This window comes from Catharus ustulatus, chromosome 1 (genome assembly GCF_009819885.2).
Source record: "Catharus ustulatus isolate bCatUst1 chromosome 1, bCatUst1.pri.v2, whole genome shotgun sequence".
NCBI classification, from domain to species: Eukaryota; Metazoa; Chordata; class Aves; order Passeriformes; family Turdidae; genus Catharus; species Catharus ustulatus.
This window is the reverse complement of record NC_046221.1, coordinates 151,045,765-151,070,695: the sequence shown is the minus strand read 5'-3', so window position 1 is coordinate 151,070,695 and position 24,931 is coordinate 151,045,765. Positions and strand designations below refer to the sequence as shown.

General features: G+C 39.7%; 1 protein-coding gene across 3 annotated transcripts; it reads right to left on the bottom strand.

Moving 5' to 3' along the window:
- Positions 1–946: 946 nt before the first annotated feature.
- On the bottom strand, positions 947–24,562 carry TBC1D31 (TBC1 domain family member 31). 3 transcript variants are annotated; one of them, XM_033058597.1, is made up of 22 exons: positions 24,486–24,562; positions 22,075–22,221; positions 21,406–21,521; positions 19,383–19,561; positions 16,890–17,041; positions 16,327–16,486; positions 15,890–16,090; positions 14,109–14,285; positions 13,251–13,330; positions 13,002–13,148; positions 12,689–12,822; positions 11,584–11,717; positions 10,836–11,015; positions 9,621–9,853; positions 8,882–9,034; positions 7,587–7,722; positions 6,575–6,667; positions 4,728–4,868; positions 3,645–3,839; positions 3,100–3,250; positions 1,968–2,084; positions 947–1,311 (listed from the first exon to the last, which is right to left on the bottom strand). In XM_033058597.1, exons 1-22 carry the CDS (start codon positions 24,560–24,562, stop codon positions 1,169–1,171), a joined length of 3,246 nt encoding a protein of 1,081 aa, XP_032914488.1. In that variant the 3' UTR covers positions 947–1,168. The 3 variants fall into 3 exon arrangements, with proteins under 3 accessions (XP_032914488.1, XP_032914495.1, XP_032914502.1); XM_033058604.1 differs by lacking the exon at positions 24,486–24,562 and adding an exon at positions 24,081–24,449; XM_033058611.2 differs by lacking the exons at positions 16,890–17,041; positions 21,406–21,521; positions 22,075–22,221; positions 24,486–24,562 and having other exon boundaries at positions 19,383–19,494.
- Between the last annotated feature and the right edge of the window lie 369 nt (positions 24,563–24,931).

Below are 24,931 nucleotides of genomic sequence, written 5' to 3'. Positions count from 1 at the left end.
CCACACATACAGCCAAAACTTCTGTGGGTTTATTATTTCCCTTTAAATATAGAAATAATCATATGAAAACTCCAAGACTATCATCAGAAAAAGACAGTTTTTCTCATCTGCTCCCTCTGCCTCCAAGATGATCCTGGCTTGTTGCATTTTTCTGCCTTTGAAAAGGAATGATGCCTCTTCTCCACACTCTGCTGGGGGCTGCAAAGAGATTTCCATGGATCCTGGTTGCTGCTAATGTGGCTCCTTCTACTTCCAGATGCAGAGGATGCTAAGGCAAGGATAACTAAGTACCTTTGTGCTTTTATGTTTTCATGTAATTTAAGGAGAAGCAGATGCTGTTCCCAGCCTCAGGTGACAAAAAGCTGCTGGTTAGAGGGATCATCCTGGGTCTGCCCGGTTCCTCAGCCCCCAGGGCCAGCACCAGGCAGCCCTGCTCCAACACTGCTGCCCCAAAGAGCATCAGCAAAACCCCAGGGGAGGCAGAACAAATTAAGATCCCAGTCCTGGTATTTTCACAGGGCCAAGTCTACCCCTGTATCAGCACTGTGTGTAGCAATTATGGATGATTCACTTGAATTTACTTTGCCCTATTCTTTTTTACTCTAACACCACATAATGTTCTTGACTCTTGGGTCAAAAACATTAGCCTACTAAGACCAAGGTATTTGTTTAGATCCTCTCTCCCACTCTTTCTCATGAAATAAACCTGCCAGTATGTGTAACAACTACACACATCTCCAGCAGCAGGTGCTCCATACCCTCTCCTGGCCTTCATTTCAATGTTTGGCTCTCGCTGGAAAGGATTTTTTTCTCTAATTGCAAATTTCCCTGCTGCAACTTGTAGAATCCACTGACACATCATTGACAAAACCAACACTTTAACAGTGGTTTGTTTCTTCAAGTCAGGGCAGCCACCAGAAAAAATGAAGTATACCAATACTGCACACTCAGTAAAAAATGAGTTTATTTTAGAAGCAAAAAATAACAAGAAGGTTACAAACAAAAGATGTATTTTCTACCTAGGATTTCATTCTTATATTAAAATATATAAGAATCTCCAAAAGCCTTTAACAAACAGTCAGTGATCCATCCTGAATCACACTATACATATTTAGCTTTTCACTGATTAATAATTTGAAAGTACAGCTAAGGTCTAGAACAAACCATCTCAAGGTGACGTTGTAGCTGGGAAACGAGCTGCAGAGTGCCTGGCCTGGGCCTGTGAGATGAGCCTTTGTCTGAGCTGCCAGACTTCTGCCATCAGCTCCCGCTCCCGGCGTGCCAGTTCCGCTCGTCTTCTGTCTGAAGACACTGAAGAGCAAGAAAATTAACATTGCAACCAGAGGTTTTCCATAAACACTACAAATATCTTGGAAAACAGACACCTCTGGCAGAGAAATGCTGGTTTTCAGTGCCACTGGATGTGAGGCAGCCCTCAGACTGGTAAGAGCAAGTTCTTTGGAAGCAGTGGCTATCAGGTCAGATAATGGGACCTACAGCAGGTCCAGAGGTTCCCATTGCCTGCAGACTTTTGTACATAAGGTGCACTGGAAGGTGCTTTCACTGCCAGAGTAGCTAAGACAGACCAGAGGAAATAAGACTAATTCTTGACTATAACTCCCAGTCAGATTTTGATGAAAGACAGCTCTACATCCTCTCAACATTCCCAAATCATAAACAGCTATGAAGACAGGAAAAGCATGGGCAAGATGATCAGATCAGAATGCAACTAAACTAGGCTGAGGTTTACTAGGACCACTCTCATAATGTGACACATTTCAGGCACTTCCTCCCTGTGCCACCCCTGGTAACAAAGACATTTTCTGCAGGTGTGAAAGAGAACACAACAATAAACTCATTTACTATCCACTAAACACCTACACACCTAATGACTCAATCACACAGCCAGGTGTTCCAGCAATGCTCTGAAACTAAATGTGAAAGAGACTCCTAACTTAGAAACTTACTGTGTGGTGATGATGCTAATGTAGACAAATCATTGAGACAGATGTTTCCAGAGCTTGGCACCTGCTGGAATTCTACCCCTCTCTCTGCACTCCTGGCCTTTAAATCGCGCAGTCTCTCTGTGGGAAATGGAAAGAAGGGTTCCTTGTAAATTAAAAATATTGAAGTTTCTAGTGAATTTTTCTAGCTGGAGGTAAAGCAGTTTTTCTCCAGGAAGCAAAGCTAGAACAATCACCCACTCCAGTTAATGGCAAGTACAATTTGCTCAGAATTAGAGGTCAATGTTTCTACTCTTCGGGTCAAAGCTATGCATCACTGCATTTCATTTTAAAGAATTACAGCTCTGTAATTTCATTAATTTCTTAAAATTCCCTTTAAGAAATTACAGCTCTTTAAGAAATTACATGTGCTGTTTCTTCCTATATAATTAATCTTCTGACAAATAGGCCACTAAGATCATATGGAATATAGCTACTCATGTTTGTAGTTTTAGGAGCCACCCATTTTAATTATGCACAGTTGCAAATTACTCCATACTACAACATTAGGTAAATAGGGACAAAGGCTGAAAAAGTTTGCCCAAAGCAATACTAATCACCTAACTCTAATATTAATCACTAATTTTATGTGAGCCTTGGAAGCATGGGGGGAGGATAGGAGAAATACCTGCAAAAAGACACAAATGCAGCACTTGAGAAGGATGTACTGGCCAATTATGGAACACATAAATGTGTTGGGGTTTGTTTGGTTTTGTTGGTTTTTTTTAACAAACACTTGGAAAAGCCACTTCTTGGTATAATACTGTATGTCATCACAGGACAATATTATTTAACAGAAAGTTTCTAATGGATGCGATTTTACAGTTGTTTTAAGATGAGCTAAACCTGTGCTCCTACCAAAAATGCCATTTATATTGCTGCATTTGATTGGTATCAAACTGAGATTTCTTTCCAAATCTGATCTTGGAAAGCATACATCTGCTTCATGACAGAATATTGTCAAAAAGCACTTATGGAGTGCTTGGTGAAGGAGTTATGCTTAAGTTTATCGCCAATATTGGACAGTTCATTTGTATTTAATTGTTGAATGCTTCATGCAAACACCCACACAGAACTGCTTTATTTACATGCTCACCAAAACTGCCATCTTCCCTTTGCAGCTTCTCAGCCAAATCTAATGCACTATTCGTTTTGTCATCTAAGAACTGCTTCCTCTGCCCATCTGCAGCAGCAGCCGCCTTCTGCTCTTCCTCCAGTTGAGCTTTACTGTGTGCAGCATCTTCCCGCTGTGCAACAGAGATACTAAATGTCTTAACAGATGTGTTGCAAGGAAAAAGCAACAATCTGGATTATTACAGATTACACTTCACCCTAAAATCAAAATATTTTAGTCAGCTGTGTGAAGGTTTCATTTTGAAAAATGTCTCATTCAAACATCTGGAGAAAGGTAAAAAGCCCTGGGTCAGAGAATAAAAATGAGAGGAACTTACAGAAATAGGAATATGCTTACATCCTTACCAATTCACTCTTGTGCTTCCAGAAACTTTTAGTCAAAACAGAAAAGGAGAGTTCTAACAAAATAATTCTCTAATACATTTCAGCTTTCTGCACTCGCTTGTTATAGGCAAAAGATGGCTACATTTTTGCCAGCCCACTTAGAAAAAGAAATTATGCAAATACCTGTTTTTCTTCTGTCTCCCTCATGGCCTTCAGCAGTTCAGCTTCTTTCACCCTGTTGTCATGCAGGAGCTTGACAATCTCTCTGTAGGACTTCTCCCGGTCCTGGTCATCACGCCTGAGTCTCCTCTGTGCTTGCAGCTTCCAGTCAGTGTCAATGTGTTTCTGCTCAGCTTTGGCTAAATTTTCTTCAGCCACCTAATAAAACACCTTTTTTACCAGAAATCCAACTTGACTACAGACCAGGCAAGATAAAACTGAGGTGTCCTCCAATATCCCTGTCAGATGTCCCTGCTAGACCCACTCACCAACAGGTGCAGCTGACATAAGATTGATACCTGAATGCCAATGCTTTCACCCACATCCATCTGCTTCCAAAAATCAAATGCTGTTTACAAAAATTCAAACCCATATGTTTATTTCTAGACAATACACAAATGCACATGCTAAGCATATGGGCAGTGGGATAGCTGCAACTATTTTTCCAACTGTGCAATTACAAGTTCTGAGCTTGAAAATCTGAGCAATTCCTAATGTCAAGCTACACACATTCATTCTTGTGATCTAGAAGACAGCTTCTACAGCTGAATTTCCTGCCAAGTACTACTAACTGAAATCTCCTTTGAGGCTATCTTTTTTTTCATTATGGTTACAAACAAAAAATCATGTTCCTTATCAGCAGGATAACTTGTTTTGAAAAGCACTTTTGAGTCTTACATGCTTTCTAAGTTTTGAGAAGGTCCAGAGAATGTCAATATTGTACAGATGTTTGGACACTTCAGTCAGATTTTTGGAAATCTCAAAACTTTAAACATAGAATCTTAATCTATTAATACAGGTATCTAGAAATGAGATTTCTTTAGAAAATATTTCCATATTAACTTGAACTTGTTACAGTAATTTCACTATTACAAGCCGCACCTGATTATAAGCCACACTTCTGGGTTCAGACCAAAATTTTAGTCAAAATGTTGCAGCTTATAATCGTGAAATTACTGTAATTACAGTAAAAATACTATTAACTTATACTTGTATATGTTAGCATACAGACTCCCCAGAACACATGTTAAGATCCAGTCATCTTACTGTACGAGCTTTCTGTATTTCTTCTCTATTTATTTCTATCAGTCTCTGGACACGCTGATCTTCCAGATCCACCTTTCTTCGATGGGCTTCCACCTCTTCTTTCACTTCCTTTGTAACTGCCTCTTGGTCTTTGATTACATGCTGCCAAGCACACAAACAAAAATTATTGTTGCTAAGCTACTAGCTCACATTGGTAATTCTATCTCCTTAACATTTATTAAAATCTCATTAAACCAGTATTTGAATATATCCAAACATTCATCCCACTACATCTCATAAGTTTCCAAGAAAGTCATAGACCCCGCTGTTTTATCCACTTGGAATTAGATGAAGCATGAGTCATAAGAGTGGCCTGAGTCATGACAGGGGATGTAATTCCATTCTCCAGATTGCTGTGGCGAAAAAAAGCAGAATTCCAACCTAAATCAACTAGATTCATCATGAAAATATTCTGCAATTTATGGCAAATTTAGGCAAAACCCCAAAATGTTTCATAACTATAAACTGTGTTTCATATCCCTGAGATTTACAATAAACACATCTGCATCTTGAACGCAGAGGTGATTTGCCAAAGCAGTGCAACTCAGCAGCAGACCTAGAAATAGCATTTTAGCTTACCACCTTTTCTTCACATTCACCAGGGATCTACACAATTTTCTCCAAAAGTTGTAACCCCTTCCCAGCCTGCAGCAATCTATACAGCAACTGAGGCAAAGCCAACATCCTTTGCAGCTGGAGCAGGGACCCACACTGACAGCAACAAAACAGTGCAGGCAAAGCCTGTCGGCACAGACTCTTGTGGGCAAACAGAGATCCTCAGCTAGTTAAATAATTGCTACCTTTCTAGTCTAGAGAAGATGATCACTGTAGAATTAGTTCCCCTAGAGAGCTGACTTTACATCTGCTGGAATACAAATGAGCTTAGCCTGATTTGTGTTATGTAGCCACAATACAGTTGGCTGTGTATTGAATAAATAAATGCTAACAGAAATTTAGCCCAGTATCAAAGTTTATGACCAAAAGCTTTAAAAAACCAAATATAAGCAAAATGAGGATCAGAGAGCTGGATGTCTACTTCTCCTTTATCCCACTGAGTCTACACATACTCAAGATGGGTACATGTAGCTTTGATTTCTAAACACTTAACTGAGTGTTTTTAATCAAAATTAACATTTCTAAAACCTTCCATTGGCATCCTTGCTTTGCAGTAATTTATAATAATTATTTATAATAACTAACTAAATTTTTACTTTTAAGAGAATTACTGATTAAAGCTGTTTATTACTGAATAGTCGTATTTCTGAATAAATCAGTCATTTCAGAAAGGAACTGCACATTCCCAATGAACAATCCACTCATTTTTCCTTAATGATGCTGTTGGCAACTAGACATTTTTTCATCACCTACATCAATCTGCTATACTGTTCTCTCCAGAAAATGCAGATATGTCTGGATGTCACAGATGAAAAGGTGGGAGTTTCTGGATGAGGAACACATTGTTATACACTTAACTTCTTATTTACACATTCCTCACTTCCCTCAAGCAGCTGAGCCCGTAACTAAACCTTGCAGCAACTAAATGATACCTCAGCACAGGAGAAGAATAAAATGGGGAGGATATGAGTATTTTCACCTAAAACTCTCCAAGATAACAGTGAGTTGTGTTGATGTTTTTATCAACAGAGGATTTATTCTAAAAAAATTAAAGAGAAAAAGAGAAAAAAGAGGAAAAAACCAGGCCTCCATTTCTTCTTACAAGGTGTGGTTGAATGAATACAGTCAAATCCAAGAACTTCAAAGGAAGAACCATTAAATATTTGTATTTAGTATAGTCCCCTAAAAATTACCTGTTCAAAAAGCTGTTTTTGTGATTCAAGTTCCATCCATTGCAGCTCTACATCTTGAACAGCAGCAGCTGTTTCCTGCTCTCTCATAGATGCCTTGTGGAGAAGAGAAACACATGAAAATACAGTAAAGAAATTCTGCTTTAAAAATCATTACAAAGAATGTCCAAAGCCCCATGCCCCTAAGTTCTGTTTGATTTTCTCTCATATGAAGAATGGAAAATACTGAAATGAAAGCACAGGGCAAGGTGGAGAAAAGGCATAAAAGAGTTTTGCATCCAGCCAAGCTATGTATATAGAAGTCTTGAACTAATGCTAAAAACCTGCCAGATGCAGCTCTGAATCCAGTAAGGAGTCTCTGGAGCCAGAATGCTGTGGAGGACAGTAGGCAGAAGGGGCAGTGGCTGCTTTGCACCTGGCAGAACTAGTGCTGAGCTGGAGCTAAGGAATGTTACAGAGCCCTGACTGCAGGAACAGCCACCCACCTGCACTGTGCTCTGCAAAATGTGCTGCTGAGACACAAGGAACAACCCTGCAAAGGCTCAATATGTGCCCATGAGTTGCAAAAGCTTCTATTCCCAGCACCTGCATGCCATGGTGCCTGGGTTACTGATTTGGAAGCAGAGCCAGGCCTGGCCAGAGGCCACTGTGAAGCCTCTCAATCAGTGGTAGAGTTAATCTGCAATCTGGACATACAGCCCACAGACAGCTGAGAATTCACTAGTCCTTTAAGGAGCTCATTACATTTTTCAACACTGCCACTAATCAGGTGAATCTGGCTTTTCTCAGGAATTTGGCCAGTTAAACCAAGCCAGTGGAACATACTAAGTACTAAATAAAATTGTTAAATTATGCATTTACCACTTAAAGCAGTCTCCTCATGCTAAATACACCTCTGGGCTCACAAACTACAATGTATTAAGTATATTTTTAGTTATGCATTTTTTCCTTGTTTATTTAATTAAATTAAATCTATTAAATCTTATAGAAAATAATTGCTTGACCAATACTCAACCTTTCTTGCAATTTCATTATCGAGACGTTTCAGTTCCATTTGAAGCTGATCTTGCTGGTAGTTCAGAAAACGCCTTCTTGAAGCATCTAAAAGTTGTAGTTCCTTTACTTTCAGTTCCCTTTTCACGGCAGCAAGCCTTCAAGGCCAAAATAAACAGAAACAAACAAATAACAGAAATAACACCATATATGTAAAAGGTCAGTTCCAAAGAGCACAAACACACAATGCAGTTAGCCATTAATTACTGTGAGTTCATCTCCAGCTTAGCAAAGCTTAGGACTGTTGCTTTCATTCCTGTAAATTGTCCAGTTTTCATTTATGAGACAAAATTAAATTCACAGATACACATCTTCTAATGGCAGTATTTCCAGTTAAGCTTTGAAGTCCTGTGCCCTGTTTCTGCTCCACTTTAGTAAGTACTAGTTTAATGTTACAAGGATCCAAAACTCAAAAATACTCCTTAGAATAACTGCCAGTGTCTTGCTGCGCAAAATTAGTCCCAGGTTTATTTGGTAAATATCAAACTCTTGCAAGGAACAAAATCACAAACTCAAGCATTAGTTTGTAAATAAAGGCTTTCTGTCCTTTTTAAAAAAAACTCTGTAGGCTATAGAGGTTTAGGAGATGTGGTCAACAATGTGGTGGTTAGGATATGGTTTATAAGTGAACTTGGCAGTGCTGAGTTAACCTTTAGACTTGATGATCTCAAAGGAAACTTTCAACTTAAATGATTGCATGATTACCTGTAGTTCATCTAAGAAACTATGAGATGTTGAGATTCCCTTAAACCTTCACAACTGCAAAATGTACAAACTTACAGTTCAGCTTCATTACTATCACAACTCTTTGCTTATCAACTGATACAGGAAGCAGTTGTTTTTCTAGATCCACTAGAAATCCAAGGCTGGGTGCAGTCACTGATCCTATAAGCCACTCTCATATCTGCAGCGTGAGTCTGCCCACAATGCAGTCTGAAGTCTCAGTGAGCAGACACACAGCAATTGACTGTTAAAAAGACTTCTCAATCCAAAGGAACCAGACAAATGGCTGGGAGCTGAGACAAAATACGAAGTGATTTGACCTCTAATCTGCTGTATTTCCTCCAGGGATTAATAGGTGAGGTAGTAATACAATCCAGATCACTTAATTTCCACACCAAAATATGACCCACCAGACCACAGTTATCCCACATTACAATTTATACAAATTAGTGGTTATTTCTCTTTTACTAGTGGTTAAAAATGTAATAGCAGGCTACAGTAGCCAGACCCCTAATGCTTCCTATATTCTAATACCTCTGCCTCTGTTCTGCCAACTTCTCTTCTTCTTCCAGTAGGATTTTCTGCCTCTGTTCTTTAGCTTCTTGAAGTAATTTCTGCTTTCGATACCAGACTTCATCTTCTGCTTTCTGTTCCTGTGCTTTGGCTTCTGATTCATGTGCTAATTGTCTACATGGAAAGAGGTCACATGTTAATAATTCAAAGAAAATACCAAGAAATTACTTGATTACTTTGAAATCGATGACAATGCTAGCAAAGAACTGCTGAAATGAGACAACATGAAATAATATGGCATCCCCTTCATAGTGACAAAGTACATGAGGAGGAGTTACAATATTGACTGTTAGAGACATCAGGGCATTACAGAGGAGTGCAGGTGCTTTCTTCCTCACATTCTTAACAAAAACTGGTTTCCAAGGGTGCCTTGGCATCGTGGTACCCACTGGTTTCAACACCAAGCTAAGAACTCCTGGCCCTTCAAAACTTGGACCCCACAAGGTCAACAGAGGTTTAGGCTCTGGCTCTGAGCTTCCAAGTTTGGTGACTTGTGGCCCAATATCTTCTGCTAATTAGCAAACATTTTTTATTTAAGATAAGACTAATGGTTTAATGTAAAACAAAGTAACTTTCAACCTTTAACAGCTATTTAAAGTCCTTTTCCTCTGTTCTCAAGCATACACATTACAATATACAAAGGCAATTATGTCCACCTGTCCATCCCAGTGTGTGACTGTCTCCAATTTCCCACTAATACCTCTCTCGCAAGTATTCCATTTCATCCTGTCTGATCTTCTCCCGTTCCTGAGCTCGATAATCCACAATGAACATGGGATATTTATTAAATACAGGGTACTGTCCTTTTGTAAGTGGTGTGAAGTCATCAAGCATATGCTGTGGATGGATATCCAGCGGTGTGGCCTCCATGAGACGATAGGCTTCCTTAATCACAACATTAATGTCCACGTTGTTACGATGATGAAAGAAATACTGTAAGAGACATGCTGCCATTAAATTCTACACAAGATTATGCACTTTTATGTATTTTCACATAAACATATATTTATTTTTAATACACATATTTTGGAATAATCAGGAAAATTAGTGAGATCTATATTTCAACAGGTAGTTTTAAAAGTTTTTGAAGTCTTCCCCACCAATTCATAAAACATTACCAGCTCAAGTGACTTGAGCCAAACTTCTTCAAGGTGGGAAAGGATGCTTTGGTTCTTTTCCTTCTCTTCAAATGGCAGTTATGTAAGGGATTTGGGAAGCTGGGTGTCAATTTAGAGTGTCCAACAGTGACTCCTACCACGGATAAACTGCCTCGACTTTCAGTGTTCAGCCATGCAGCTCAGAAGTTTCTCCTCTTGCAGGACTGTTCTTCCTGTCAAAGATCTTATCCACCAAGAAGATCTCTAAATGGCCATTATGAAACATAGCAATAATGTTATCTGCTTGATGTCAGTCAGACTGACTGCTCATATGCACATTTTAGAGGTGGAACCCTTTGTTTGCCTACAGAGATATTTTTGTAAGAAAAATAATCCTCCTACCATGGAACATTAAACATAAGGAAACATTTTAATTTAGCTTCAGAGAACATCCAATAATACTGCCTAATTTTGAAAATCTGACAAGAGGATAATGAAACAACATCACAGAATTATTGTGTATTGTCCCTAGAGGCAGAAGTCCCTACTAGATCCTCAAAAAAGAGACAGAATTATTTTGTGCTTGATGAACTACGGAAGTTTTTAAAATGGCTTTAGTGACATTAGAAATCTTATGAAAGCTTTTAAAGTTCTCCTTGCATGAAACTGCAGGAAACTGCTCAATATTTTACTAATTTATTGTGTATTTGTCAAGTACCAGATAGTAACGTGGAAATTGTTCTCCTTGTAACCTAACAATAGATACAATGTTTTATACATCTTTTCCACATGATTGACTTAAATATCAAGATGTTTACCTCAAAATCTGCTGCTTGATTACAGTGGAGTAAGGGAGCTCTGGAACATATAATATAGGCAACAACAATCATTAGGAAGTATGAAGGATGGTTGGAGAAAATATTGTCGAACACTTTCAGCCATTCTTCTCTTGTTAGAACCTCAGATAACAGTGTTTCTAGGAGAGGCCAAGCATAAACCTAAATTATTTGGGAAAATTGACAAAACAATCCATTAGTACAGTTTTATCATCCCTTTTAAAGAAACAAAATGATTTTTCTTGCCTTATACCAAGAATCTATTCATTTATGACTGAAAGAGGAAATAAACCAGAACATTTCAAGGTAATTTTCATCACCCACTCTATAAACATGCAAAGTTAATTGGGGTGATTATTTCACTAGATGTCTAAATGTTCTGTTTAGAATTGTGAAGCTAAAAACATCCGTAATGATAAACAGGGATTACAAAATTAATTCATCACACTTATGTCCATGTTAAAAAAAGGGTCCATTTATAATCTGATGAGTAGATTTTCAAGCAATGTGGACTTGAAAGCAAAGAACTTCTAAAGTACTAAAGTAGCATATATATGATCATGGACAAGGAAACACAATGGGAAAGCAATGATATATTCTTTACACTCCCACATAATTCACTGTTCTTTAATGAAAACTCTCCCAAACTAGAAATACATCAAAATAAAAGCTAGCACACTATTATTTGCTACAGTGTATTTTTGTATACAAAAGCTCTCTAGAATATTACCTGTGAAGTCACTTTGTATTTTACTAAATGCTGAAGTAGTTCTTTGTCATGATGTGCCAAAACATTTTCCATCATACTAAGGACATTAACTGGAGGATTGGGAAAGTACTCAAACCAGTGCTGACAAAAATTAACTGAAAGAGAACAAGAAGCTGAACACAATCCACTGTAATCCAGAGCAAAAGACTCATGATAACCTCGAAGTTTGGTTATAAAGCTGATACATTTAAGATGTTATTTCAGGCAGCAAAATCTATTTAAGATACTCCCATCTCTTCTCTTTCCAAGTATTCCTAAACCATTCCCACAGTACACTGCTGCTCCAGCAGTAGTGGCATGAGTTTTGTGTCAGTACACTGTGAACCACACTGTAGATCTAATCTGGCTCAAATATAAAGTGAAAAAAAGTGAGCTGTGGGACTGAGGCATGGGAGGCAGATGGAAAGACTTCAACCAGTATTTCTGTCTCACAAAACTACAGCATGGATCAAGTAATTTTCAATGTACTAAGAATAATTTCTGTAAACTTGGATACTTATTGACCAACAGCATGTGGTTGCAAAGTGGGTACGTATGCTTGGAGCACATAGCTTCTGTAGACTTAGCAGCAGCTGAAACAACTACAACAACTTTAATTTCGAATGTTTCTTCAGAAGACAGCCACAGCCAGGGTTCAGACAAATGTCTAGTTTTGAGTTCCCACATGCTCAGGACAACTAAACAGTAAAACCTTGAAAGAGATCATTCCCTGTTGACTGAGAGCAGGTTACATGTGGGGTGGGTGGCTGAGACTACTTTTCCCATGTCTCAGAGACTTAATTATTATGATATAATTACTCTAGATACATTTGGGTTTGCAAATGCTAGACATATTTCTATCAGACTTTACAAAAACTCTCAAAACTGCTAACTTTTTGTTAGCAATAGTGCAAAAGGAAATCTCATATTTTGAGGTTTTTGTTTTATGCTCCATATTAATTCCTGGTAACACCTTGGTGACCTCTAAATAAGGAAATACCTTATTCATTTCAGCAGGAAAAGCTCTTTTGCATTGTAAAGCTTAAACATGTTGCAGCATATTTGAGTTTTTAAAATCATTGCTTACCTACTACTGTAGCAACAACTTCAAAGCAGATCAGCTGGTTGTTCTGGAATACTTTTACAAATGGGAACGCTAGCAAAGGCATGTAAGGTGTCTCAGCAAAGATAGCAGACCAGTGAGCTAGACATGACAAGGTCCTGTACACAGAGGCAAACAAATGTGCAGAAAACATTGATCCAAAACGGAACAAAAATATAATATGTACTTTACAATCACAACATAGAAAGATTGTGAACTTCAAGACATGCAGGATTGTACGAGTTACCAAAACAAAATTGCATGAGGGCACTAATAAATAGAAATATATATATATTACCTCTGTAGAACTCTCAGCAGTTTCCTACTTTTGATAGGATACTCTTTGTGAATATTCATGAATGCACTGTGGATTCCCCTATCTATCAGGCTACTGAATGCCAAGTGGTTTTCAGGAAGTTGTAATAAGGAACGCCAAACAAACATCCTGCAATTAAAACGTGGCCTTAGTCAAGGAAATTCTTTTTCATAGGCAGTAAACATAAGCAATTTTATTTTGTGCAAGCATGAACATGCACACAAAAAACACCTGTACTTAGCTGGATATTCTCCAAATCCTTTCAATAAGGCCTGCAGACGTTTCTTGTTCAATCCACCTGGCAATTCGTTCTACAAAACAGGGGATCAACAATAAATGTAACCATTTTCTGTTTCTTTGCACACTAATCAATGAGAGTGGCTAAATATTGAAGTTTATCACATAGTGTAAAAAAAGAAAAAAAAAAGAATCAAAAGTACATTTCTGTCTGTTACTCCATAGTCCTAGGAATTTCAACAACAACAAAAAAAAGATAATTCACAACATTGTCTCCTGAACTCAAAGAACAGCTGCCATTGTTTTTGGTCAGAAGCAGATCAGACACAAACTAACTGAACTGTGTACTATTAAATGATGGATATAGCAAACCATGAAGTATACTAACATAAGAAATAGATCATAAGATGACACATAAACAGGAATATTTTATATATATATATACACCTCAAAGGCACAAGATAAAGACAGAGAGAGAAAATGGAGGGGAATAAATGTAACAGTAATTCATCTTCTAAATAATGAAAAAAATAAAGAAATGGATTCTAGGCAGACATTTTAGAGGTGCCAGTTTGCTTTCTGCAGGGAATCAGATCAGATCTAGCAAATGCCAAATGTGTCACAAGTTGCTTCTTGAACAACTGCAGAGGTACCCCAGACTGGAGGCAGCTCTGGCTGTGTCACGTACTGTAGGAGTATGGTCTAAATAGAGAGAGAAAATGGTACTAAAATTTCCTTAATTCCCACTCTGCTCAAATATCCAAGTGCATCAGTGCCTGAATTTATATTTTAAAGCAAATGAAATATAAACACTGCAGACTGAAGGACAAAATATTTGCGACTTCTTCCTACCTCTTTATTTTCAAGCCATGTATTTTCTTGCAGTTTTAGCAATCTGCTTTCAATTTTGCTTTGTTTGGATTTCCATGGCCCCTTTGACCTTCCTGAAGTCACTTTTGTGATGAGTTTATTTGCCTCTGGTGTGTACTTTGGCCCATCTTCTACAGTTTTGAACATGAATGGTGGAGGCTAGTATTAAGTGCAAATACTTTGGTTAAAGTCTTGTAAAACAGATTATACAGAAATATAATTTGTTGTTAACTCTACTTTAGATGCCACATTTTTGAGTTTGATGGCCATAAAAAGAAGACTAGAAACAGATTTATACTGGAAATAAACAGATATAGATTGTATAATCCTGAAAAAGAATGCCCATGAATAAAACTGCTCTATCTATGAGAAGGTTTACGTAGCTTCCAAGCTAATTCAAACATCATGTTACTTCCTTGCTTAGCAAACAGTAAAAATATAATTGAGATAGTATAGATGTGTATCATGAACTGTTCAGGTTATTTACTTTAGTGTGTTTCCCAATGTCATTAAAATACTTTGCATTTCTATAGCACCAGTTAAAAGAATACAGAAGACCTTTACAAACTTTAATTAGTCTTCAGTGTCAGGCAGGTATTAATTAATTCAGTGCTGGAGATTGTGAAAGCAAGTGACAAAGTGGATATCCCAGTTCATGTCAAACCGTCAGCAAAAGTGCAAATGGAATGCATGTGACATCTTTACACATCCTTCCTCAGCCCCAGCTCCATCATTATCCAGAGCTGCTTACTGTTTACTTCAAAGACATGGTGATTAAAGATATATGGAATTCTGTATTTAGAAACCTGACTCCCATTAATAAGTTAATGTAATAAAATAAGAACTGGTATTTAGAATGTTTGTTATTTAGGAAGGATTAGGAGTGCCATAAATGATGGGTGCTGGTATTCAATAACACAGTAGGAAGAACCAAATCACATTAACAGAAACACCATTCGTGCCCACAGTTTGAGAGCATTATTGCAAAACATTTCCTATAGGAAATGGAACAGAAGAGGCACAATTACAGTAATTTCACGACCATAAGGCGCACTGGACTATCAGGCGCACCCCCCGGGAGTCGGCAAAATTTGCAACTTTGTAGATCAGATAAGGCGCACCGGACTATAGGGCGCACTTTTTTTTTGCAGCGAGGCTCCGCCCCCGGCTCCCCCTACGCAGTTGCTGGCCGAGGCCCCGCCTCAACCCGGCAGCCATTGGCCCCTGGGCCCGCCTCCACCTGGCAGGGGCGGTGCCGCGGGCCCCTCGGCCCGCCTCCAGCCGACTGCTGTGGCACTTCCGGCTCCCCCCACGGCTCACAGCTCACACTTCCGGTTTGGCAAATTTTGCAACTTTGTACCTCAGATAAGGTGCACCGGACTATAAGGCGCACTTCTGGGCTCGAGGGAAAATTTTAGTCAAAAGGGTGCGCCTTATAGACGTGAAATTACTGTACTCTGTTTCTATCTCCTCCAAAACACCATTACAAAAAGAAATTGATACACACAAATTGGTATAGAGAGAAATACCATCTCCCCCTTCCAACACAAGTAACACAGTGATATATATACCTTAAAAACATCAAATTACCTGACAGGCTGTAGGAACTGTGAAGGAAACTGTACAAATCACTTTTTCTTTATTTGTATTGTTAAATACAGCACTTCAACATGTCTGCAAACTACTGCTGATGCAAAGAATATGAGACAAATATCATCTTTAAGGGGACTTACTGCTATTTCAAGAAATGTAAAATACTCTACCTTATTTCCTTCTTGAGTCAAAGCTTGGACACTGTATAAATTAAGGCTTCCATTTTTCATTACTGAGGCAATATACCGTCCATTGGGGCTAATTGCTGCTGTACTGATTCCCTCTTCAGGACTCCCAATGTCAAAAAGAAGTTTGCATGTTTCTATATTGATAAATCTCATAATATTATCTTGACTTAACACTCCAAGGACCTGTAAGTTAAAAGGATTCATCCATTAATACTGCCAATGTAAAACAAAGTGGAATACCCAATTCACAACAACATTCCATTAAGCTAAAAGGAGCATCTGAGCAAAGATTCAGCACAGTAACTTTCCTTTTGTATTGTACACCCCTCTACCCCCAGTGACCCCCAAAAGCCCTCCAAGTGTAGGTGCTGAATCCAGTAACCAAATACTCCTGTCTTAAGCTTTATAGAGAAACTGACCTGATTGGAGCCCCCATCAAAACTGTCAGGGAGGAATTCCAGGTGACGGACAGCTCGCACTTTCTCAGGCATTTGGATTATTCTTATCAACTGCTTTAATTCCAAACTCCACAAGTGGAGATGATTTGATTTCCCACCAGCTACCAAAGTCTGACCATCCCTGGATCACAGGTAAAACTGCCATTAGCATACTATAGTTTAAATCAGTGTCAGCTAAAAAGAAAGATTGTTCATTTTGTTCTATGCCCTCAAATCACTTTTGAATCAGCCACTATTCCTGTGATACTCTCCTGAAAGAACAAAATGGCTCCTAAATAATAAAATTTGCTTTAGTAAAGGATAGTTCAAACCTTATTTTAGTGGTCACTAAAAATCAACCTAATTTATTTCAACAGTTATGGGACTATAATAAAAGCTCCTTGCAGAAAGTATCAACAGAGTTCAAAAGCTTATCACAGTATATAGCTCAGTACTTCCACAAAATATTACAAATAAAGAAAGAGAACCTGTTCAAAACAACATTTTTATAGTCTGTTTTTAGAGTGTTTAAAATAGCAATTTACCTGGTAACTGCAAACACCTTATAAATTAATACAGAACCTTCTACAGGAGTTGGCAACTGGTATTTACAGCGAAGAGTATCAAATTCCCATGCAAAAACAGAATTATCTTTGAAACAGCTGAGAATGGTGTTACTCAATGCAAGAAAAAAAACCTGGAAGAATATGGAAAAGAAAAAAAAATGGGATGTTGTCAAGGAAGTACATTTTAAATTAACAAAGTGCATGGCAAAATAAAACATGGAAGGTGTGGCTATTACTGTAAGTGTGCAAGGCTTGGATGCCAGAGGGAACCAGTTCCTGTCCCCTGTGACAGCCTAGAGGAGTAGGTGTGCTCTCCTTGCACTGGTTAAAATGTGTTGTACCTTTGCTAAGACAGTTTAACTCACTGAAATAGCTGTTAAATTGTATCTGTCTTGTTTTTATGACAGTTAAACTGTATTGTTTCGATGAGTGCAGAGAGGAACAATATGAACGCTGGGGATATCACTGGCTGTGATTAAGTCAGTGCTACAAAGTTCGTAGTTTTGGTCAGAATGATCTCTTGTGGCCTAGAAAATCTGGAAATACGGATATGTGGGCTGGGTTTCATCTCACTGACTGAAAATTGGACATTCAGGCCAAATGAGTCACTTGACAGGGAGCAAAAGTAACCTCTGGGGAAAAGAGTCATCTCAGCTACCAGAGTAATTTATCTTCAGACAGATTGAGCTGTCTGTCCTCCTTCAGGGACCCTGAGGAAGACTAGACAATTAATTGAGAGCAGATGAATTTTGGTAAACTGGAGTACCAAAGAGCTGCTCATTTTCTGCTTTGCCATAGAAAAATACCACAGGATGGTCACAAGCAGCTGTTGAAGAAACAGTGATGCTTTGGAAACACTCATTGTAGATTTGTTGTATTCTTATTTGTCTCACCTGCTGTCTGTTCACTCTGCACCTCAGACTCTATCTTTTTAAATTAGCTTTACCCCATACCAACCTAACAGAAGGTGTATGTTGGAGTGCAGCTGGGCTTAAGAGGCATCAAAAAGCACACAAAATGGGTGTGATACTGCTACACTGGCTCAGAGAACAAGCAAGACTCCAGCTTTGCACAATGAGTGTCAGGCTTGTGGTCTAATAAATCTGAACTTCAGCAAAGCACTTATTATCTGCATGTCTTAGACTGTGGCATGAGAATAAATACCATTATTCTAAAGACAGGAAAAGGTAATCTAGAGCACTTGCATAAGGTCCTATAAGAAATGGTGTCACCAAACCAAGAGAATAAGCTCTTGATTCCCAAATGTGATCTATTAATTCAATAATAATCACTAGTGTTTGCCTTTAAAGGTTGTTTCCATACTGCAACATCCTGATCCTACCAAATTCCAAGAGCCACTTACTAATAAGAAGTCCCTACACATAGCCTACACAAAGAAAAATACTGAGCAGTAGAAAAATCTTGTCTCCAGTACAGAAATGCATCCATCTTTGGAGGGAAGATGTTATAATTATTTTAGCAACACAACAGTTTTATTAAAACAAACAAGCAAAAATTTATGGATGATCTTCCACAGAGTAATTGCTGGGTGACTATTTTAAGCTGACAGAATTTCTGCCTGACCCAGAACTGGCTGAGGACACTCAAATGAATAGCCTTGTTCTCTGCAAAAGCAGCATGGCTTTTTAGTGGCCAGCCTGACGAGAACCTTGGTTTGAAGTGGTGTTTGTCAGACTATTCACTGCAGGGTAGCACGTGTGCAAGCCATGCTCAGGCACTGGGTCAGGACTTTCTGTAGTACTTAGACCAAAGTGTGACATTTGGTGGCGCAGGCAGACCTGTTTAAAACAGTGTAATGCTAAGGGACACCTACTTAAACCACTCCCTGACACAAACATGTCATCCTTCTCATCCCATGCTGTTCCCTGTGCAGTGTGTCTGTACAGCAAAGAAAACACTGGGCTAAAACAGTGATTTCTTTTTGCTGAGTTCCTTTTCAGCCTCGTTTGTTCCCATATTCAGTGCTTTGCATGCGCAGACAGAAGAGCTTTGGAATAAGAAGCTGAATGGGGCAGGTGGTGATGACTGTTTGAAGTTACCATTATGACAACAAACCACTTTTTTTAACAACACCCTTAAATCCCACTACCATTCAGGTTGGAATCAATTTACAGAGGTCCTCTGAGCCCACCCTAGGCAAATGCAAGGTCAACCTAGAAGATGGTTCCAACTTCCAAGTCAAACTGGGTTAGTCAAGGTCATGTCCAAGCAAGTTTTGAGTATCTCTAAAGATGGAGGTTCCTTAAAAGTTCCCAGCAGATCTCTGCAACTACTGAGTCATGATTTCAGTGGTCTGGGTGATGTGATAGGATGACAGTTGAGATACCCAAAGATGACAAAAAAGACTCAGCTGTATTTTAAAGACTATTTACAAGTAATGTGATTTTAATGTGTGATGTTATACCTACTGTGGTGTGCTTGTTAACCCTTTAGCAACTGCTCTTTACTCACTTTTTGTATACCCACAGACTGACGAACATTCAGCTTTCTGATTCTTTGAAAGGTGTCCAAGTCCCACAGCTGAGCTGTATCAGTGGAAGTAGTGATGGCATACTTGCCCGAGCCATGGACAGAGATGGAAGACACGGAAGATTCATGGCCTCTCATCCAACTAACTAGCTCCTGGGTTCCTGCAGAAGTTGATGAAAAAGATATGAAAGTCATTAAAAATGGAACAACTACTACTTTAGTCTTCATTGTCAACACTATGCTGTGAAAGACTTCTAAACATAGCTAGTATGTATCCATTTGCCATCACAGCTCAACACACAACAAATAAAGGTATCAGCCTTCACATAGCTACTACACCTCGTAGAGGCACAACCTTCTCCTCACCTCCAAATAACAGATTTTATAAGTTATGCTCAGTTCTGCACAGAAAGCCAGCTTGCACAGACTTGTTTAATGTAGCCTAAAAATCAATCTTAAAAAGTCATGAACAATGTGATCAGTTAAGTTCAGCATGCCTCACAGAATATCTGATGTGAACACCCATAGAAGCTGAGACTGAATGTTCTAGTCAGAATGCTGCACTTGTTTTTACTTGTGGACAGAATGTGTGAATGATTACACAACTATTTACAGCTGCAAAGAAGAAAGGTTTAATGACAACGGCTATGACTATAGAAAGGCAAGAGTCAGAAAGCAACAGCTCATTAATTCTTTTAGAGCATTTTTATGCTGTGTACTGCATTCTAAGGAAATGGCTCCTCTGACTACAATGTCTCCCACTTGTGACTGCATGACCACTAATCTTCCCTCAGCAACCAAACTGCACGCGTGGCAGTTACACTGTTTACACTGGGTGGTTTGCCTGGCAGCCCATGGGGTGGTTCCAGCTATGGCTGTGGCATCAAAGATAGGAAATGGCTGTAAAGCAGCTCATAAAGACTAACAGTCAAACTTTCTGCTGTGCTTACAGACAATGGAGTGCTTAAAGCTATCATCACCTGAGAGGTGACATGGGATTAGAGAGTTTGTCTTCTAAAGAAAGGGATGGAGCCATCAGGTAAGTATTGTCTAACACCCTAAGGAGCTGGACTGACTTAGGTGAGTACCATTCATGTTTTAGCACATGACTTGATATCTGGAAAACAGCACCATATAAACATGCAGTACTCTCTGGAGTAATAAAGATTTGTCTAAGTGCATCCAAACATCTAAGTATGGTCTTGCTATTGTTGAAAGGAAGAGAAAAAGAGCAGAGGATTTCAAATCTTAACTTTGACGCTTCCTCCATTTTGAGCTACATTAAAATCTTCACAGATAAGCTCAAACTCAGACCCTAAAGCTGCAGATGAGTGATTTCTACAGCTTTTTCAAAATATTTAAATCCAGGTAATATTTGGGTATAATGGAGATATTAAAACTGCATTTTCTGATAAGTAAAGAATAATTTATGAAGAATGAATTATCACTGCCCTTCATCATTTAGCTTCTAATCAAGACAGAGACACAGAGCTGTGACGTTAATTTTTAATATTGCTTTTGAATGAGGGTATAGAACTACTTGAATACTCAAAAGTATTGACATTTCTTTTAGTGTACATTGTCACTTTGTTCAAATATTTTACTGTAAATATAGTAAGAACTTGTTCAGTTGCAAACTAACATACTGTCAACTGTTTTGGCTTTATTTTAATAGAGTACCTCATTCTAAGTAAATATATTAAAAACTGCTTTTAAAAAAAGGTAACATACCTAACTACAATCCTGTGGTGGACTTCAGTTAAACAGATGCCTGTGTGACTCAGTGGGAATAAGTAACTTTGGCAAAGCAAGGGGTTCATTTAGGTTCATTTACCCAAGGACTATAACCAACATGACCCAAAATTTTATTTTTCAGACAGATGGCATGAATTACATAGTATAATTTCCATAAAACAAACTATCCAAATATTTAAGATCAAACCTAAAACTATGTAAGTTTTCATGCCAACACAGATAGCATTTAAGACTTGAAATTTCTCCTTACCTGCATCAAAGCACTTAACAGAATAATCTGCCAAAGCCACGAGGAATTCTGTCTTTCTGCGAAGATTAAATGCCAAAGCAGTGCAAGCCTGCATTGTTCTCTGAACAAGGTTGAACCTATTTAAAAACAGACATTCTGATTGTGTTAGGAAACTTTGATTCATTTAATGTCAAGTGAAATACTTACAATAGATTTCAATAGATTTCAGAGAGGAAAAAATAAACTCCAAAGAAGAGAGTAAGCAAATCATATCCAATTATAATAGATCTAAAAATCAGTGCTAATAGTTTAAAACTCAGTAGTAAACTGCTGAAAGACTGGTTGATGTATTTCTGCAAATGAAATCTAGTCTACTGTAATTCATGGCTCATTTACTGACCCATACTGGCCCAAGAATAACTTCTGGTGGTAGCACTTCAGTTCTATGGCATTGCTGTTGAGTTTACAGTTGCAAGCCTTTGATCTTTTTGAGCAGCTGAACTAATGAAATAACATTTAGGGAGCCTATACTAGACACTGGGTTGAAGTTACAGCCCTGAGCAAACTATTACCTATTTAAAACTATCTAGTTAAAACTTGACCTGTGGGATTCTGTCCAGGCAAGTTCCACACCCCTGAATGCCACAGATGTCTCAGGCAATTAGAAAGTCTTGACAGAAACATTCTTACCTGTTCCCATTCAAGTCAAAAAGATATATATTTCCTTGGCGGTCTCCAGCGAGGAGAGAATCCCCAGAATGGTTGAAAGCCACATTCAGAAAATGTATTGTCTTTGAATGGTACCCTTGGACACTGTGAATGATGTTCACTATAACTCTGAAAAAAGGCAGCAAAACAACCATGCTTAGAATAATTTTATTACCATTTATATCTGCAAGACATAGGATTAAAATGTTTCTGTCTTACGATTTTACAATTCTGATTTCCCATGTTTTATGAAAAGTCTTCTATGAAACCCATGTATTTCTAATATTAAAAACATACTGGAAAGGAAGTAATTCACTGGGTTGGAAGGTAGGTAGGAGACATGTAAAGCAGATGGGGGAAATTCACCATTCATGATCCTCTTGTGTGGTTCTTGGTCACCTGATTTCCATTATTAATGGATAACACTAATATATGCTGATGTATCTGAAAGCCCAGTTCAATACTCAGCAAGGAACTTGGCTCATCATTACCACTGCAAAGAAATGTTCTAGAAAACTGAGAAGCTGTGCTTTACTGTAAGAAACAACTCAGATTAGATGTGGGGAAAATCAGTTTTAATATCACTTCTTTTCAGTCTTCAAAAGCATTGGGATTGTTAAGCCTCGAAAAGAGAAGGCTCTGAGGTGACCTATTTGTGGCCTTGCACTACCTGAAAGAAGCCTACAAGAAAGGTGAAAAAAACCTTTTTATAAAGGCCTGGAATGACAGAACAAGAATTAATGGCTTCAAGCTGAAAGAGAGTAGGTTTACTTTAGACATTAGGAAAAAATTCTTTACTGTGAGGGTGGTGAGACAGTCAGGCTTCCCAGAGAAGTCCTGGATGCTCCATCCCTGGCAGTGCTCAAGAGCAGGTTGGATGGTGCTCTGAGCAACCTGGTCTAGTGGAAGGTGTCCAGGCCCATGGCAAGGGGTTGGAATGAGATGATCTCTAAAGCCCCTTCCACTCCAAACCATTCTATGATTCTATGAAGAAAGACTTATTTATTGCTATTCATCTGAGCTATTATAGAAAAGTTTCCAGTTTTCTACTTCTATCCTTGTAGGGTGCTGTCCTCATAAACTGGAGCCAGATGCAGAAATGTGCAGAATAAGCTGTAAGAGGAAGGTATTTCCAGGAAGCATGACATCAAGATTTGGAAGATCTGCTATTCCTGGATTTATGGCCTAATCATTTTGTATTATCACTTGGATGTAAATTCACAGGTAAACTAAACACCAAAACTGTGCTGGATATTGGCAGGCTGATTAAAGACTGCAGAGCACTTGCAGAATGCTCTGACCATGGTTATATAAGATGCTGACAGCTTTCTGAGACACAGAATATGCTACCCAGCACCTTCATGGGGCTGTGGGGGTATGTTACAGAGTCTGAGTGAACACCACAAGATTGTACAGCCATGGTACAGACTAGAGATATAACTAATTGCACCTCACTGCACCATTCCCTTCTTCAGTAAAAGGGCCATAAAAATGAAACTAGAGAGATAAAATATTTTAAAATGTTATCAAAATCCAGCGATGTTTGTGTGGGATTATGACATTAAAGTCCCTAACAAATGCAGAATGACTTCTGCTTCTAAAACCACCCTGAAACATAAGTACTTTTATCACTGCAGCTACAGCACCTCCCAAGACCTTCTCAACGTCACTCTCTGCCTTTCAAAAGTTGCCCTGCCACTAAACTAAGCCAGGAGAACCCAGCCAGGAGTTCACAGGGCTGCCTCCAGAGTGCCCCACGGCAGAGGCCCCCAAAGCAGCAACTGTGCTGCAGTATTTACACAGCATACCACACTGCGATTAATCTCCTGGAATTCCCCCACAGCATTTTATTGAATACAACTAAAACGGGAGCACTGAGCAGGCTGAGCAGAGGCTTCACAGCATCCTTGGGGACCTGCTCTGCCGTCAAGAGGGCATCTCATTAATAAATGTAAGTATCTCAAAGAGGATGGCGTCAGACCCTTTACGGTGGTGCCCAGCGACAGGAGGAGGAGCAATGGCCTTAAACTAAAACACAAAAGTTTCACCACAACAGGAGGAATAACTTCTTCACGTCGAGGATGGCCGAGCACCGAACAGGCTGCCCAGGGAGGTCGTGGAGTCTCCTTCTCTGGAGACATTCCAAGCCCACCTGCTCTAGGTGACCCTGCCTTGGCAGCGGGGTTGGACTGGATGCTCTCCAGAGGCCCCTTCCAACCGCAGCGGTTCTGTAAGTCAAGGGGAACGTGCTCCTTTCGTTATCTAACCCGGGCTGCCCGTTCAACCACCCTGCAGAGGCTCAGGTGGGCCCGGGCCGGCCCTGCCCCGTCCGCCCGCTCCTCTCGGGAGCCGCTGCCCTCAGGCAGCCGCTCCCCCCGGCCTGGCCCCGTTACCCCCGCGGTGCGGCCGCCCCCGCCCTGCGGGTCCAGATGCGCCCCCGCCGCCGCTCGCCCAGATCGCAGCGCTCCATCCCCGCCCGGCGCCGCCGCTCCCGCGCTGCCCTCAGGGCTCCGCCCACGCTCCGCGCCGGGGGGCGCAGCACGAGTGGTACAGTCCGCTCCCGCTTCACCAACGGGGAGGAGTCGGAAGGGGGGCGAGCGCTCCCCCCCAGATAGCGGAGAATGGAACCGCTCCAACTGCTGCCTCGCGGGCTGCTGGGAGTTGTAGTTTCCCTCGCGGGCGTCGGGCGGGGGCCTGGGGGTGGGGCGGTAGAGTGGAGCGCGGCCAGCTCCGGGCAACGAAGTAAAAACGTCGCGTCCTCGCAGGCAAATGTGTTCATAACGCAGTGCAACAGGTTATTCAGAATATAGCTTCTGTAGGCTGTAGCAGGCGCAGGACT

What these genes read in the sequence shown, in the direction of transcription:
- TBC1D31 (XM_033058597.1), bottom strand. Translation starts at nt 24,562, where the DNA reads ATGGAGCGCTGCGATCTGGGCGAGCGGCGGCGGGGGCGCATCTGGACC. An exon ending in TTTGACTTGAATGGGAACAG is followed by an intron (nt 21,522 to 22,074) that starts GTAAGAATGTTT and finishes GTTTTTAAATAG; the next exon opens with GTTCAACCTTGTTCAGAGAA. An exon ending in TGACTCAAGAAGGAAATAAG is followed by an intron (nt 14,286 to 15,889) that starts GTAGAGTATTTT and finishes ACTTAATACTAG; the next exon opens with CCTCCACCATTCATGTTCAA.